Below are 14,942 nucleotides of genomic sequence, written 5' to 3'. Positions count from 1 at the left end.
GTATGTGCTCTACTGAGTGCCATTCTAATATATTGTCGTGTCAAACCTGTAGTGAACACCTCTGGGTGACAGATGGCCAAAACGAGCTTTACTCCGAGGCATATAAACCGAACCTGGCGGGATTATCTCTGGCGCACGCGGGGGGTGGGGGGAGGACCCGAGGCCTTACCTGAATGAGTGGCCGTGACGGGGGTTTATTCCTCGCCACACAAACAAATAAACAAACAAGACAGGCACGACAAAGAAATGCAATCAATTTGGGGTTTATTTAAATAATGCAAAGTAACAGGGAAGGTGAGGTGAACTAAAATTTCTAAACGAGGGTCCCTCCACATGGACTCAGACACGAACAAGGGAAAAATAACGAAAATAAATGTTCAGTGTCGTGCAGCCACTGAGCTCTGGTCTCAACGAGGGTTTGGTGTGGTTCACAGGTCCCGTGCCCCTGCACGGGAAAACACGTGTTGGCGCGAAGTCGCATCCACAGCCAGCCGCCGGTGCGAGGCAAACAGGCAATAGCTCCTCTCTTGGTCCTTCTTGTTCGGCTGCACCAAGCTCCGACTATCTCTTAGGCGCACCACACACGAAGTGCCGCACGATCGCGTCCTCCTTCATTGGCAACCAGGCAAGAAGAGACGAAGAGCAAGCGACCAGGCAAGAGAGACCGCCCCGACCAAAACCAGAACAGAAAGAGAGCGATTCCGGCGGAATCTTCCTCCTTATCCTTTTCAGCCCGAGCTGCCTGACGTCACATCACCAATCGCCGAGCGTGATTGAATCATCGCATTGCTCCTCAACCACTCACAAAGCTCGGGGCGTGGTTTCCTTTTACACGCGTCATCGATGCGGAGCCTAGTCCTTCATCGAGAAGGTTTGCGTGACGTCGATTGTTGGAGGGGCGGGGTTTCATACTATTGGGCAGCTGTGGAGTTTTTGCTAGCCCTGTCGGTGTTGTGGGTGTGGAGCATTCGTGCCATGGCTTTTTGATGAATATATAAACGAAGGGCAAAATTACAAGAGGCCTTTACACACAGGGGAATTATTACCCATAAGCCCTACCTAAATAACACAATTCCACTCCTCCGTGTGGAGACACATAAACACTCTTACCCAGACAGTTGGCCTAAATTAATTTACATTGAGGTGGGTTCTTCTTCTTCACGACACTCGCATGCTAATCTGCACATTCTGAACTTCATTAAGGTATTTCATCCGTACCCCAAAAACATAACAATATCAATGTGTTGGTAAGTATTATATGAAGATAATTTAATGCAAATCCGAGTTAGGCTAATGAATGTGTTCCATGGGCCTACTTCGCAGACCATGCTAAGTTAGGCTGAAATTGTTTTTTGTTTTTTTTGCTGTTTCATGATTATGTGTGTGTGTGTGTGTGTGTGTGTGTGTGTGTGTGTGTGTGTGTGTGTGTGTGTGTGTGTGTGTGTGTGTGTGTGTGTGTGTGTGTGTGTGTGTGTGTGTTCGTTCGTTCGTTCCATGGTTGGAAAAAATGCGGTATTCAGTTTGCATATCAATCACAGAGGATTCCTATTGTGTTAATTGCATATGTTATGGTTCTTTTGACACTACCCATGCAGACACCCATTGGCGGAACTGTGTGTCGATATGTTTGTGCCAAATGATTTTCTGAGCACCTATGATGGAACTAAAGTAAAGGTGGTGACTGGGCCCAATGCCAGTGGAAAAAGCATTTATTTGAAGCAGGTGAGCTCGTAAACTGCTAATATATGAACTTCTTGGTGTTCTTTTCTATAATTTGTTTACTCGATTCTGTGACTCAGACTCGTGTGTGACTCAGTCACTTTTATTTAATTTGACTTGACTTGAACTTGGAAAACATAACTTGGGACTCGGTGTTTTTGACTTGTAACTTTCAATAATATTATTTTGCAGTCCCAAAAATTCGGTAGGAATTTTAAAAGTCCAGGAGATGGCGCCACAGCGCACTACAAGCAGCGCTCACACACAGATATTACATTTAAGCCTATCAGAATCTGTCGCTGCTTACTCCTCACATCTCTACAGACATCAGTGCATATATTATTATTATGCGCCGATCTCTGCATATCATATTGGTTCACGAGTTATCAAGTGACCACTATATTCGTCATGTGTGTGCGTCTGGCTGTGTGTGTGTGTGTCTGTCCGCAGCATAACTACCCGATGATATCATCCGATCTTGATGAAACTTGGGTGGGAGGTTGATATCATGATCTAGTTGTGTCCTGCGTGAAGTGGGCGTATTGCGCCCATTGTGGGCAGAGCCACGCCCCAAAAAGATGTATTTTTAGGGGGTAATCGATTTCAAGGTCCATCTTCTCCGAGGGGTTTGGTGGAATCTGACAGGGCTTTCGATATTTGGTTAGGCCAATGTCATGTGTCTAGCCCCACGGAGCTCGATGTTTCATTTTCGCCCCAAGGTCAAGGTCACAAGGTCACGAAATTTAGAAAAGTCGATTTTTGATGGTTTTATTACATTGTTCGCTTCCTGATAGGGTGAAATGTCGTACATGATCTTATATTATCACATACATAATGAAATACAAGTTTTCCAACAAATCACAGAATCCTTGACCTTTGACCTTTGAAGGTCACAAAGGTCAAAGTTTGAAAGTTGTCGGAATCAAACCGATTTTTCGGTATTGTGGAGCTAACTAACCTCATAACTGATTATACATTATTTTCTATCTCATTTCAAAGTCAGTAACCTTCATTTTGACATTTCCAGGTCACAAAGGTCAAATTTCAAAGTTGTCGGAATCGAACCGAATTTTCGGTATTGTGTAGCTAACTAATCTCATAACAAATACTACATTCCTATTTATATTTTTTCAATGTCGGTTTTGACCATTGTCATTGAATACCGCTTGCTCGTGAACCATCGTCGTCTCCTGACTTGTTACATACTTGATCTAAGTTTGATATAAATGCCTTTAGTCATTTTCAAGTTATCCCGGTAACGAAAACCTATCACGGATGGGAGGACAGCCGAATGGACAACCCGAAAACATAATGCCTCTGGCGACTTCATCTGCAGAGGCATAAAAATGTCATGGTGTCGTTTGACGAAGTCATTTTTTTGGACAGAATGAAAATTTATACCCTGGCTCACAATAGGCACTGCATCTTAGACACCACTGCATCCTCCACAAATAGTGCAAACAGTGGCCGCATTCCTCATACACTTGGAAAGGATCCACTTGGTGGTATACACTGAGGGATCATTGTTGTGCTCAACATTGATTGTGCAATCTCTTTGTTACCTGCGCCACCGAGGGTGGACAGAGGTTATGTTTTCACTTCTGTCTGTCTGCTTGTTTGTATGTCTGTGAACAGGAGATAAGTTGTTATCTCAAATCTCAATAAGTTATGGATGGATTCGGACGAAATTAATATATTATCTGATATATGTATATACAGTGCCCTCCATAAATATTGGAACAGTGAAGTCAAATGTGTTATTATTGCTATATACCTAAGAAATTTGGATTTGACATCAAAAGATGAATATGAGGCAAGAATACATATGGTCCTCTTTTTTTTCTTGGTGAATATATTGTTACGGAAACGGGGACGGCGCTCCCCTTAGCAAGGGGGGGGGGGTGGTTAATCCCCCTTCTATTTGCACTGGCCGTCTCCGATCCTGAAGCTACCCCGCTCCCCTGTGGGGTGGGATTGGCCGCGGTGATTGGTCAAGGGATTCCCGTACACCTCCGCCAATCCCTCCACAAGGCAGGTGGGTAACTCCGCTCGAAACCACGGACAAGATGGTATTTGCCGAGCGGGTTAGCAGTCCGAAGTTCGAGCCATTAACAAAGACTAACCCGATTGCGGAGCTTTGGCCAAAATCGCACCACAGGAACTCAATTGGGAAATCTCTAAAGCGATCGGAAGAGAAAGAAGAAATCAAAGAATGGAGGAACAGGTATTATTTATTATTAGATAATAAAGATATTATTATCTTTCCCTCGTGGTCCCCCTGTGCTGTATTTCCCTCGTGGTCCCCCTGTGCTGTCTTTCCCTCGTGGCCCCCCTGTGCTGTCTTTCCCTCGTGGTCCCCCTGTGCTGTCTTTCCCTCGTGGTCCCCCTGTGCTGTCTTTCCCTCGTGGTCCCCCTGTGCTGTCTTTCCCTCGTGGTCCCCCTGTACTGTCTTTCCCTCGTGGTCCCCCTGTGCTGTCTTTCCCTCGTGGTCCCCCTGTGCTGTCTTTCCCTCACGGTCCCCCTGTGCTGTCTTTCCCTCGTGGTCCCCCTGTGCTGTCTTTCCCTCGTGGTCCCCCTGTGCTGTCTTTCCCTTGTGGTCCCCCTGTGCTGTCTTTCCCTCGTGGTCCCCCTGTGCTGTCTTTCCCTCGTGGTCCCCCTGTGTTGTCTTTCCCTCGCGGTTGTCAGCTCTTTCACAAGCCTCGATTCAGTATACAAAAAAAAAAAAAAAAATTTACACAAACCCAAAGAAGAAAAGAAGAACGAAGTAATTTACAGGGAAGAGGAAGAAGCAGATACACAGGGCAAATCCTTATACAAACTTAACTTATACCCCAGACAACACAGAAGACAGATGACGGGCAGACTCACACGAATGGGGAATTGCAGGTTGGATTGGCTGGAGGGTGAGAAGGGTTCATGCAGGACGGCAGGCTGGAGGTGAGCGGCCGCCGACTCCACCGCAATCTGGTTCACAGAACGGGTGACAGGGAGGTCCGAGGATCGCGGCACGTCGAGGTTCGCGTGCCCGCACTTGTTGTTGTCTGTAGCCTTGTAGGTTTGCGCGTCTCCGCCTCATGCGTCTCCGAAGCTCTCAGCAGGACCGCCACCTGCGCAAGCACCTCCCTCAAAAACTCTCTTGCAGAACTGCTTGCCACGGAACTCCTCAACTGAGGTGGGGGCTCCGCGCAACGGGTTATATAGCGCCATACCCTGGAACGTTCGCGAAACTGCTCGATGTTTCTTGGTCACGCCTCTCAAGCCATACCCCTGATCTCTGGTTGGTCGTTCGGGGGCTCCACCCTTGATGACGAGGTGGGGCCACGCCCTTCTTCTCCGAGTTGGAGCACATGTTGAATGGCGGCGAATGCAGTTGGTGATGTAGGCAATGCAGTTGGCAATGGAGGCAATGCAGTTGGCAATGGAGGCAATGCAGTTGGCAATGGAGGCAATGCAGTTGGTAATGGAGGTTCTGGGGCCATCGAAAGGGGATCTATCTTATTTGATTTTGGTGCAACGTAAGATCGACTATTGGACACAGCCTTATCTGAAACACAAACGAATGAAATAACTATAGAGAGGTTCTATGATTGGCTACGTGCTTGTACATGGACTAGCTAAGGTGCACTTATTTCAATTAACAGCCAATTAAGGGGAAATGTACACAGGAAATTTACTACTAAATTTACAAAGTGAAGGTTCTAAAAACCATAACAATATGTTTTACCATTGCAGAACAATAGCACATTTGATGTTTCATCCCCCATTTTAGGTGCAGTGCCTTCATAAGGTATTCACTGCCTTGACCTTTTTCACATTTTGTTGTTATAGCCTGAATTTAAAATAATAATAATAATAATTAAAAAAAATTCATTTATTTTGTATAGCGCTTTTCATGAAGCCCAAAGGCGCTTTGACAGAGTGCAAAACATAATGCATAACAAAACATGAAAACAACAATTGCAAAAAGACAAGAATCAATAGGGAAATATTTAAAGCAAAAGGAGGGAGAAGGAGAAGTGATAGTCAGGGGTTAAATGCTGTGGGTTGAATGTTGAATGCAGTGCTGAACAGGTGGGTCTTGAGTGATGTTTTGAATGTGGTGAGTGAGGAGGAGTCTCTGATGGTGTGAGGTAGTGAGTTCCAGAGGGTGGGAGCAGCGATGGAGAAGGCCCTGTCCCCCCAGGATCTGAATTTGGTCCGGATGGGGGGGGTCAGGAGGTTGGTACCAGCAGAGCGGAGGTTGCGGGTGGGAGTGTGTCTGGAGAGGAGGTCAGCCAGGTAGGATGGGGCCAGGTTATGGAGGGCTTTGTAGGTCAAGAGGAGGATTTTGTACTGGATTCTCTGGGAGATGGGGAGCCAGTGAAGCTTGTACAGGACGGGGGTGATGTGGTCACGGGTCCGGGAATGGGTGAGTAGACGGGCAGCGGAGTTCTGAATGTATTGGAGTTTATTGGTGATTGTTGAGGGTGAACCATAGAGGAGGCTATTGCAGTAGTCCAGACGGGAGGTGATGAAGGCGTGGATGAGGGTTTCTGCAGCCGTGGAGGAGAGGGATGATCGGAGACGGGCGATCTTTTTCAGGTGAAAGAAGGCTGTCTTTGTGATCTGTTTAGTGTATTTGTCGAAGGAGAGGGTTTGGTCAAAGATGACGCCAAGATTCCGAATGAGAGGGGAGGTGGATACTGGGATACCGTCAATGTTGAGGGCAAAGTTATGGGTGGATTTTGTGAGCGTTTTTGGGCCAATGATGATTATTTCAGATTTATCACAGTTAAGTTTGAGGAAGTTGATTTGAAGCCAGGATTTTATTTCAGAGATGCAGTTTGTCAGGATAGAGTGGGTGTCGGTGGAGACGGACTTGGTGGAGATGAAAAGCTGGATGTCATCGGCGAAGCAGTGGAATTGGAGACCATGACGGCGGATTAAGTGACCGAGGGGGGACAGGTAAAGGATGAAGAGGAGGGGACCAAGAACTGAACCTTGGGGGACACCTTGGGGGAGGGGAGCAGTGGGGGATTTGCAGTTATTGATGGAGATGAACTGGCATCTGTCAGAGAGGTATGATTTAATCCAAGAGAGGGCAGTGCCGGTAACGTTAAAGGTGGATTCAAGTCGGGTGAGGAGGATGGTGTGATCGATGGTGTCAAAGGCAGCGCTGAGGTCGAGGAGGACGAGAATGTTGAGGTTGCCAGCGTCAGAGGAGAGGAGAAGGTCGTTGGTGATTTTGAGGAGAGCAGTTTCAGTACTGTGGTTGGAGCGGAATCCGGATTGGAATGTTTCATACAGGTTATTGGCAGAGAGGTGATGTTTGAGTTGAGTGGCTACAGCGCGTTCCAAAACTTTCGACAGAAAGGGTAGGTTGGAGATGGGTCTGAAGTTGTTTAGGGTGTCAGGGTTTAGACCAGGTTTTTTTAGAATGGGGGTAACAGCAGCAATTTTGAGGGATGGTGGGACGATGCCTATAGACAGGGAGGAGTTTATTGTTGCAATGATAAGTGGAGAGAGAGCAGGGAGGGAGGCCTTGACAAAGCTGGAGGGGATGGGGTCAAGAGTGCAGGTGGCAGTTTTCATTCCTATGAGGAGTTCAGAGAGGTCAGTAGGGGAGACCGGGGAGAATTGAGACAGGGGAAGGCAGGATAAGGGGGGGCAGGTGGTTGGAGGGGGAGCGGGTGCGGCGGTGGTCAAGCTGTTGTAGATGTTGTCAATTTTGCGTTGGAAGAAAGAAAGGAAGGAGATGCAGTTGTCTACTGTGAATGACTGGGTGGTAGTGTCCAGGGGGCGGAGGAGTTTGTTTATTGTCGAGAAGAGTGCTTTTGGGTTTCCGGAGCCAGAGTGGATAATTTGAGAGTAGTAGGCGGAGCGGGCGTGGGAGAGGGCATCTTTGTAGTGTTGTAGGTGGTCCTTGTAGGCTTGGGAGTGAACTGTGAGACCTGTTTTATTGCGGAGTCTTTCAAGTTGGTGAGCACGAGTTTTCATCAGGCGGAGTTCAGGGGTAAACCAGGGAGCAGAATGGGTGAAAGAAACTGTTTTGGTTTTTACAGGCGCAAGCTGGTCAAGGCAGGAGGAGAGAGTGTGGTTGTAGTAGTCAGTGAGGTCGGAAGGGGTGTGGAGGTCAATGAAGGGAGAAGTGGACATTTTTTCAGAGAGGGTGGATGAGAATGAGGTAGGTGAAAGAGCGTTTAGCTTACGGAAGTTGATAGTGCGATAATGTCTTGGTGTTGGGGTGGGGATGTTGATGGTCATCGTGATGGCTAAGTGGTCAGAGAGGGTGAGGTCGGAGCCAGAGAGATGGCGCAAAATTAATCCAGTGGAGCAGACAAGGTCCAAAATGTGACCACGGATATGCATAGGAAAGTTGACATGTTGAGTGAGGTTAAAGCAAGTGAGTAAATCAGTGAAGTCAGTGGTTATTGTGGAGTCAGTGGAGTCCATGTGGATATTGAAATCACCAAGGAGGAGGATTGAGGGGGAGAGGGAACATAGCTGGGTCAGAAAGTAGGAGAGGTCAGACAGGAATAATGGGTGTGGTTTGGGAGGGCGGTAGACGACAGCCATGACTGACTGCGTGCGACCATAGAGTTTAAAAGCCAGGTGTTCAAAGGATGAGGATGAGGCGATGGGAATGAGGCTGGTCCTGATGTCTTGACGGTGGATAATGGCAATTCCACCACCTCGGCCCTCCGAGCGTGGTTTATTGACGTAGGTATATCCATTGGGTGTGGTGAGGTTGAGCGTATAGTAGTCCAATGGTTGTTGCCAGGTTTCGGTGAGACAGAGAAAGTCCAGTTTGTTATCCAGGATGTAGTCGTTGAGGATGAGGCATTTGTTGTTGAGGGACCGGGTGTTGAACAGGGTGAGCTTGATGTTGTTTTGAACAGCGGGGATGAATTCAGGTGATTTAGCCAGGGTTCGCAGGCAGGAGGTGCGATTTTGTGCGTTGCCGTGATTAGGTGCGCTGGGACGATGAGTGGGAGTGCGCTGAGCCGACCAGAGGACGAGGATGGAGTGACCTGATTGTACATATACAAACTTACGACCGGAGCCACGGTGAATGTACCTGGGTCGTCGAAGGAGTCCATTTGATTTGATGGCAGAGATGCATGATGGGGTGGAGCAGGTATTGAGCAGAAGGAGCCTTGCGGCGGTCTACCGCAGAGCCATGCCAGGCAGGAGCGGAGAGGCGAGCACGAGGCCAAGGTTGAGGAGGTGAAACAATGGTCCCAACCCACGGGAGCAGGCCCAAGGAAACGAAGGAGACGAAGGAGCCAGGTCGGTGAAGCCAGGAGCAGAGTCGGGACCAAGCAGAGGGCAGACAGGAGCAAAGAGACGATCACGAGGCCAAGGGTGATCACGGCAAAGCGGGAAATGCAGCGGCAATCAACCGCCGCCGCTACAAATCAAGATCACGGTGGGAAAACCGCCGCCACACCGCTGCGAAGGACACAACCCACGAGAGCGTGCCCGAGGAAACAGCGAGCAGGCGAAGGAGCCGGGTAGGCGAAGCAGGGAGCAGAGCCCGGACTATGCGGAGGGCAGACTCAATGGCCAAAAAATCCGCACGACCACCAAAAAAGCAAGCCACAGACAGTGGCCCAGTCGAAGAAGCGGCGAGCATGTGACGCCTGCGTCCTCTTCAGACCGGACCGGAAGCGGAAGCGATGGAGTGAATGTGAAAGTGAAAAATGGAGTGAATTGAGATTTTTTGTCACTGATCTGCACATAATACTTTTACAATATCTTTTATCGATGTTTTTGGTTTTTTTACAATATCAATACAAAATAATTTAAAATGAAAACTTTAAATATCTAATGTACATAAGTATTAAACCCCTGAGTCCATACTTCGTAGAAGCGCCTTTGGCAGCGATTGCAGCTTCAAGTCTTCTTGGGTATGTCTGTATCAGCTTTCCACATCTGGATTTGGAGAGTTTCTCCCATTCTTTCTTGCAGATTTGCTCAAGCAATGTCAAGTTAGATGGGGAGCGTCAGTGAACAGCAATCTTTAAGTCTTTCCACAGATTCTCAATTGGATTCAAGTCTGTGCTTTGGCTAGGCCACTCGCAGACATTCACGTTCTTGTCCTGAAGCCATTCCAGTCTTGTTTTGGCTATATGCTTGGAGTCATTGTCCTGGTGGAACATAAATCTTTGCCGCAGTCAAAGGTCTTTTGTACTCTGAAGCAGGTTGTCCTCGAGGATTTGCCTGTATTTGGCTCCATTCATTGTTCCCTCTATCCTTACAAGTCTTCCAGTCCCTGCTGCTGAAACGCATCCCCTAGCATGATACTGTGTCACCACCATGCTTCATTTTAGGGATCGTGTTACGATGAGCTGTTCTCGGTTTTCGCCAGATGTAGAGCTTTGCATTCAGTCTAGAGTTCAATTTTCATCTCATCAGACCACATAATATTTTGCCTGATGCTCTCAGTCTCTCATATGCCTTTTTTGCAAACTCCAGGTGTGCTGTCATGCACCTTTGTCTGAGGAGTGGCTTCTGTCTGACTACTCTCTCAAAACAGCTAGATTTGTGAAGTACTGCAGAGACTGTTGTCCTTACGGCAGGTTCTCCCATCTCAGCCAAGGATTTCGGTAGTTCTGTCAGAGTGGTCATTGGGTTCTTGGTCACCTCCCTGATCAAGGTCCTTCTCCCCCGGTTGCTCAGTTTGGTCGGACGGCCAGCTTTAGGAAGAGCCTGGGTAATTCCATATTCTTTCCATTTCCTAATGATAGAGCTCACTGTGCTCTTGGGAACTTTCACCACTCTAGAAATTGTTTTATACCCTTCCCCTGATCTAGGCCTCCTCACAATTCAATCTTGGAGTTCTACCGACAGTTCCTTGGATTTCATGGTAGAGTTTCTTCTCTGACATGCACTGTCAACTGTGGGATCTTGTATAGAAAGGTGTGTTTCTTTCTAAATCATGTCCAATCAATCGAGTTGGCCACAGGTGGGCTCCAATCAAGTTGTAGAGACATCTCAAGGATGATCAAAGGAAATTGAATGCACCTGAGCTCAATTTAGAGTGTCATAGCAAAGGTGTTGAATACATATTGACTCAAGACATTTCAGCTTTTAATTTTTAATTAACTTGTAAAAATTTCCAAAAAAAAATTCCACTTTGATATTACACGGTATTATGTGCAGATCAGTGACAAAAAATCTCAATTTAATCCATTTTGAATTCAGGCTGTAACAACAAAATGTGAAAAAGTCAACGGGTGTGAATACTTTCTGAACTTAAGTATTGGAACACTGTAAGCATATGTATCGGAGCAAATGACTACCAGGTATTTCTTGTTGCATTGAATGTTCACCCATAAAAGGCATGTGAATGTCCAGTCTTAGTTTTACCCTTTGATTTTTTTTCGTATTAGTCTGCTTTTGGAGTCAGTAGGCATAAACAAACATGAAGACCAGAGAACTGTCTGTGAAAGAAAAACAAGCAATTTGGAAGCTGAAAGAACAGAATAATTCATTTAGAATCTAGAACCATAGCAACCATAGCCATAAATCCAATTAGTCATAGCACAAAGATTGGACAGCAAATACAACATTTGGCATTTTTTTTGGCAACACAACCACGAGTGTACTTGGCAATAGACAACGGTCAGGTCGGCCAAGGAAAACAACTGCAGTTGATGACAGAAAAATCTTCAGAGCTGTGAATAAAAGCCTAAAACAACTATCAGTGACATCACCAACAATCTCCAGAGTGCAGGGGTGAAAGTATCACAATCTACCATTTACAGAAGACTTTGACAGCAGAATTCCAAAGGCTACCCTGCTAGATGCAAACCTCGCATTAGCACCAAAAATAGAAAGGCTAAAGAAGTACAGAGGTCAGCCAGTAGAGTTCTGAAACAATGTTTTATGGACAGCTGAGACCAAGATAAACCTTTACCAAAGCAATGGAAAGGCGAAAGTCAGGACAAAGGAAGAAACTGCATTTGATCCAAAGCATGGAGTGAATTGAGTCCGGCTCAATCTCAATTGAATCCGGCTCAAGTCCGGCTCAATTGAATCCCACGCAAGAGTCCGGCTCATACGCGATCTACACGACAGCGTACCTCATTTGTCCTTTCGGTATCCGCCTTGAGGGAAGAGGCTCCAGCATTGCATGAGGTCCCAGCGGATGTGCCGGCGGTTCGGCCCGCCTCACAGCGCCGATTCAAATGGCAATGGGCCACGTTTGTCTTTCTCTGATTGTCCACTTTTTCTTCGATGTTCGCCTCAATGGCATAGGCTCAAAACCCACCTGTGGTCCCGCATGCTGGTAACATAGTCCGCCTCACAATGTTGCTCCTATGCTGCTAGCCGGGGCCGATTCATGGGCCGCATTCCATAGGCCAGAGACTGGTTTTCGCTCTTCGATCCGTCTCGGGAGCAAGCTTCACGACTCCTGCCCATATTTGTAATTGTGCATCCTCTCTCAACGATTCTCTCATCTGTCGCCACTACCACACTCCACAGATATCCTTCAGCACTCCACAGTTGTGCGTGGGGGAACCGACGAGAGAGCTGGTGAGGTAAGCTGCTCGCGTCTCGACGCCATCTTGTGTGTGTGTGTGTGTGCATGTGCTTGTGATCATGTGATCATGTGCTTGTGTGCATGTGATCATCATCCCACCACCACCACCTTCTTTCACCACCACCATAAATCCTCATCTATGAAGCATGGAGAGGTTGTGTCATGGCTTGGGCCTGCATGGCTGCCGCTGGAACTGGCTCACTCATCTTTATTGATGATAAAACAAATGATAGCAGCAGCAGAATGAATTTGCAAATGTACAGAAACATTTTGTCTGCCTATGTTCAAGCAAATGCCTCCAAACTCATTGGGTGGAGTTTCACCATGCATCAAGACAATGACCCAAAACACATTGCCAATGCAACTAAGGAGTTCATCAGGGAGAAAAAAGTGGAAGGTTTTAGACTGACCAAGTCAATCTCCTGATTTAAATCCCATGGAGCATGCACTACACTTGCTGAATAGGAGACTAAAGTCAGAAACCCCGCAAAACAAAGAACAACTAAAAAATGGCTGCAGTAAAGTCTTGGCAAATCATCTCGAAGGAAGAAACCAAGAGACTTGATGCGTTATGTGATGTCAATGGGTCACAGACACGATGCGTTATTGCATGCAATGGATATGCAACCAAATACTAACTATTATACTACTTTAATTTATTTTGAGTTAATCTGTGCAATACTTGTGCTGAGCTAAAATGTGGGACTGAACATAAAAAGTTATATTGTTCTGCAATGGTAAAACATATACACATAGGAATACCAATAAATAAGAGCTGACTTTCTGTACTCTTGCTTCATGTTCATCTTTTGATCTCAAATCCAAATTTCTTAAGTATATAACAATAATAACAAATTTGACTTCACTATTCCAATACTTATGGAGGGCACTGACCATCTATATATATAAAGTAGAGTTGGCCTCTATCTATGATCTCTAAGATCTCGAGAACCCGTGGACGGATTTGCGAGCGGAAAGTACTGTTCGACTCGGGATGGTCCCAGGAATGTCACGGAGACATAAACATTTAAAAATTTCGGGTTTTAAAATTAGCGTATTATTAGCACTAGCAGAAGAGAGAGGGATTCGAAGGGAGGGAGCGCAGCGCTTCTAGCGCTTCTGACTACAGCACACCTTCTATATATATAAAGTAGAGTTGGTCCTGATCTATGTATCTATGATCTCTAAGATCTCGAGAACCCGTGGACGGATTTGCGAGCGGAAAGTACTGTTCGACTCGGGATGGTCCCAGGAATGTCACGGAGACATAAACATTTAAAAAATTTCGGGTTTTAAAATTAGCGTATTATTAGCACTAGCAGAAGAGAGAGGGATTCGAAGGGAGGGAGCGCAGCGCTTCTAGCGCTTCTGACTACAGCACACCTTAAAATTAAAAAAACTTCGGGTTTTAAAATTAGTGTGTTACGCGTAATTAGTGCTAGCAGAAGAGGGAGGGAATCTAAGGGAGGGAGCGCAGTGCTCCCTCCAGCGCTTCTGTTAGCGTAATTAGCGTATTTCGGAACGTTAATTTTTCAACTTCATTATTCGGAATCAGTACGTCCCAGAGAACCTTCGTAACGTTAATTTTTCAACTTCATCCGATTGACATGGGACCAACGGCATGTGACAAAGAGTGAAACATACAGGCTACATTTATTTGACGACAATGAGTTCCGACTTCCGACCTCGGTGGGATGACAGGCTGAGTCAACCCCCCTGGTGTGAAGGGGGAGGAGGAGGGGAGGGGGAAGAGAAGGGGAGGGGAACGAGGGGGAAGGGGATGGGGAGGGGGAGGGGGAAGGGGGAGGGGGAGGGGGAAGGGGGGAGGGGGGGAGGGGGAAAGGGGGGGGAGGGGGGAGGGGGAGGGGCCCTTCTTCCCCTGGGCACCCCCGCACCCTTCCCTCCCCCCTTCCCCTCCCCCCCTCCCCCCCCTTCCCCCTCCCCCCATTCCCCTCCCCTCCTCTTCCCCCTCCCCCTCCCTCCTCTCCCCCGCTTCCCCCCTCCCCCCCCCCCCCCCCGTTCCCCTCCCCTCCTCTTCCCCCTCCCCTCCTCCTCCCACTCCCGTGCAAAGCTGGGTACCTCTGCTAGTGTGATATATTATGTAACAGGCCCACCATGACCTTTATATCATCAAAGCTGTACAGGTTAGAGTTTTGACGCTTCACCTTTCTCATCATGCAGGTTGGACTCATTGTGTTCATGGCCTTCATTGGCAGCTTTGTACCTGCAGAAGAGGTGGAGCTGGGTCCCATAAATGGAATATATTCACGCATCCACTCCTGTGAATCAATGTCACTTGGTCTCTCCACCTTCGCTATTGAATTAAAACAGGTGGTCCATCTTCTTTGAACCTCCCCAAGTGTAGTTTTCAGCACTGCCCTGTCACTGGAATCATATATTTTTTCTCTCCTTCATTTGTCATTTTGTTTTATAATCTCATTTCTATTTAGTTTTACCTTTTCACAACATATGTGAGCACAAGACATATGTGGAACATTCAAAAAGTTATACGAATGAGATACTCGCTACATCAAGACAGGCCAAAATGTATTTACTTCTTATTATTACATTTACTTACACAGTATGACGAGAAATTAAAAACATTGGAATTTATACACATACAAAGCCACTCAGTTCCCGAAACTTCTTCCATGTACATCTCACTCAAGCAACCGTTGCCAAGTGTGATCCACCT

At 46.9% G+C, this 14,942-nt stretch overlaps 1 protein-coding gene across 1 annotated transcript in view; it reads left to right on the top strand.

Annotated features, from left to right (window-relative positions):
- The window catches only part of MSH5 (mutS homolog 5), a 247,417-nt gene that overhangs the window by 195,849 nt on the left and 36,626 nt on the right, over positions 1-14,942 (top strand). Inside the window, exons 14-15 of the mRNA XM_078786777.1 lie at positions 1,596-1,722; positions 14,429-14,578. Coding sequence (XP_078642903.1) covers positions 1,596-1,722; positions 14,429-14,578 — 277 coding nt within the window. The remainder of the gene's footprint in view (positions 1-1,595; positions 1,723-14,428; positions 14,579-14,942) is intronic.

Source organism: Myxine glutinosa, chromosome 1 (genome assembly GCF_964187855.1).
Source record: "Myxine glutinosa chromosome 1, kmMyxGlut1.1, whole genome shotgun sequence".
In the NCBI taxonomy this organism is placed as follows: Eukaryota; Metazoa; Chordata; class Myxini; order Myxiniformes; family Myxinidae; genus Myxine; species Myxine glutinosa.
The sequence above is the reverse complement of the archived record's forward strand: the minus strand, read 5'-3'. Positions and strand labels throughout refer to the sequence as shown.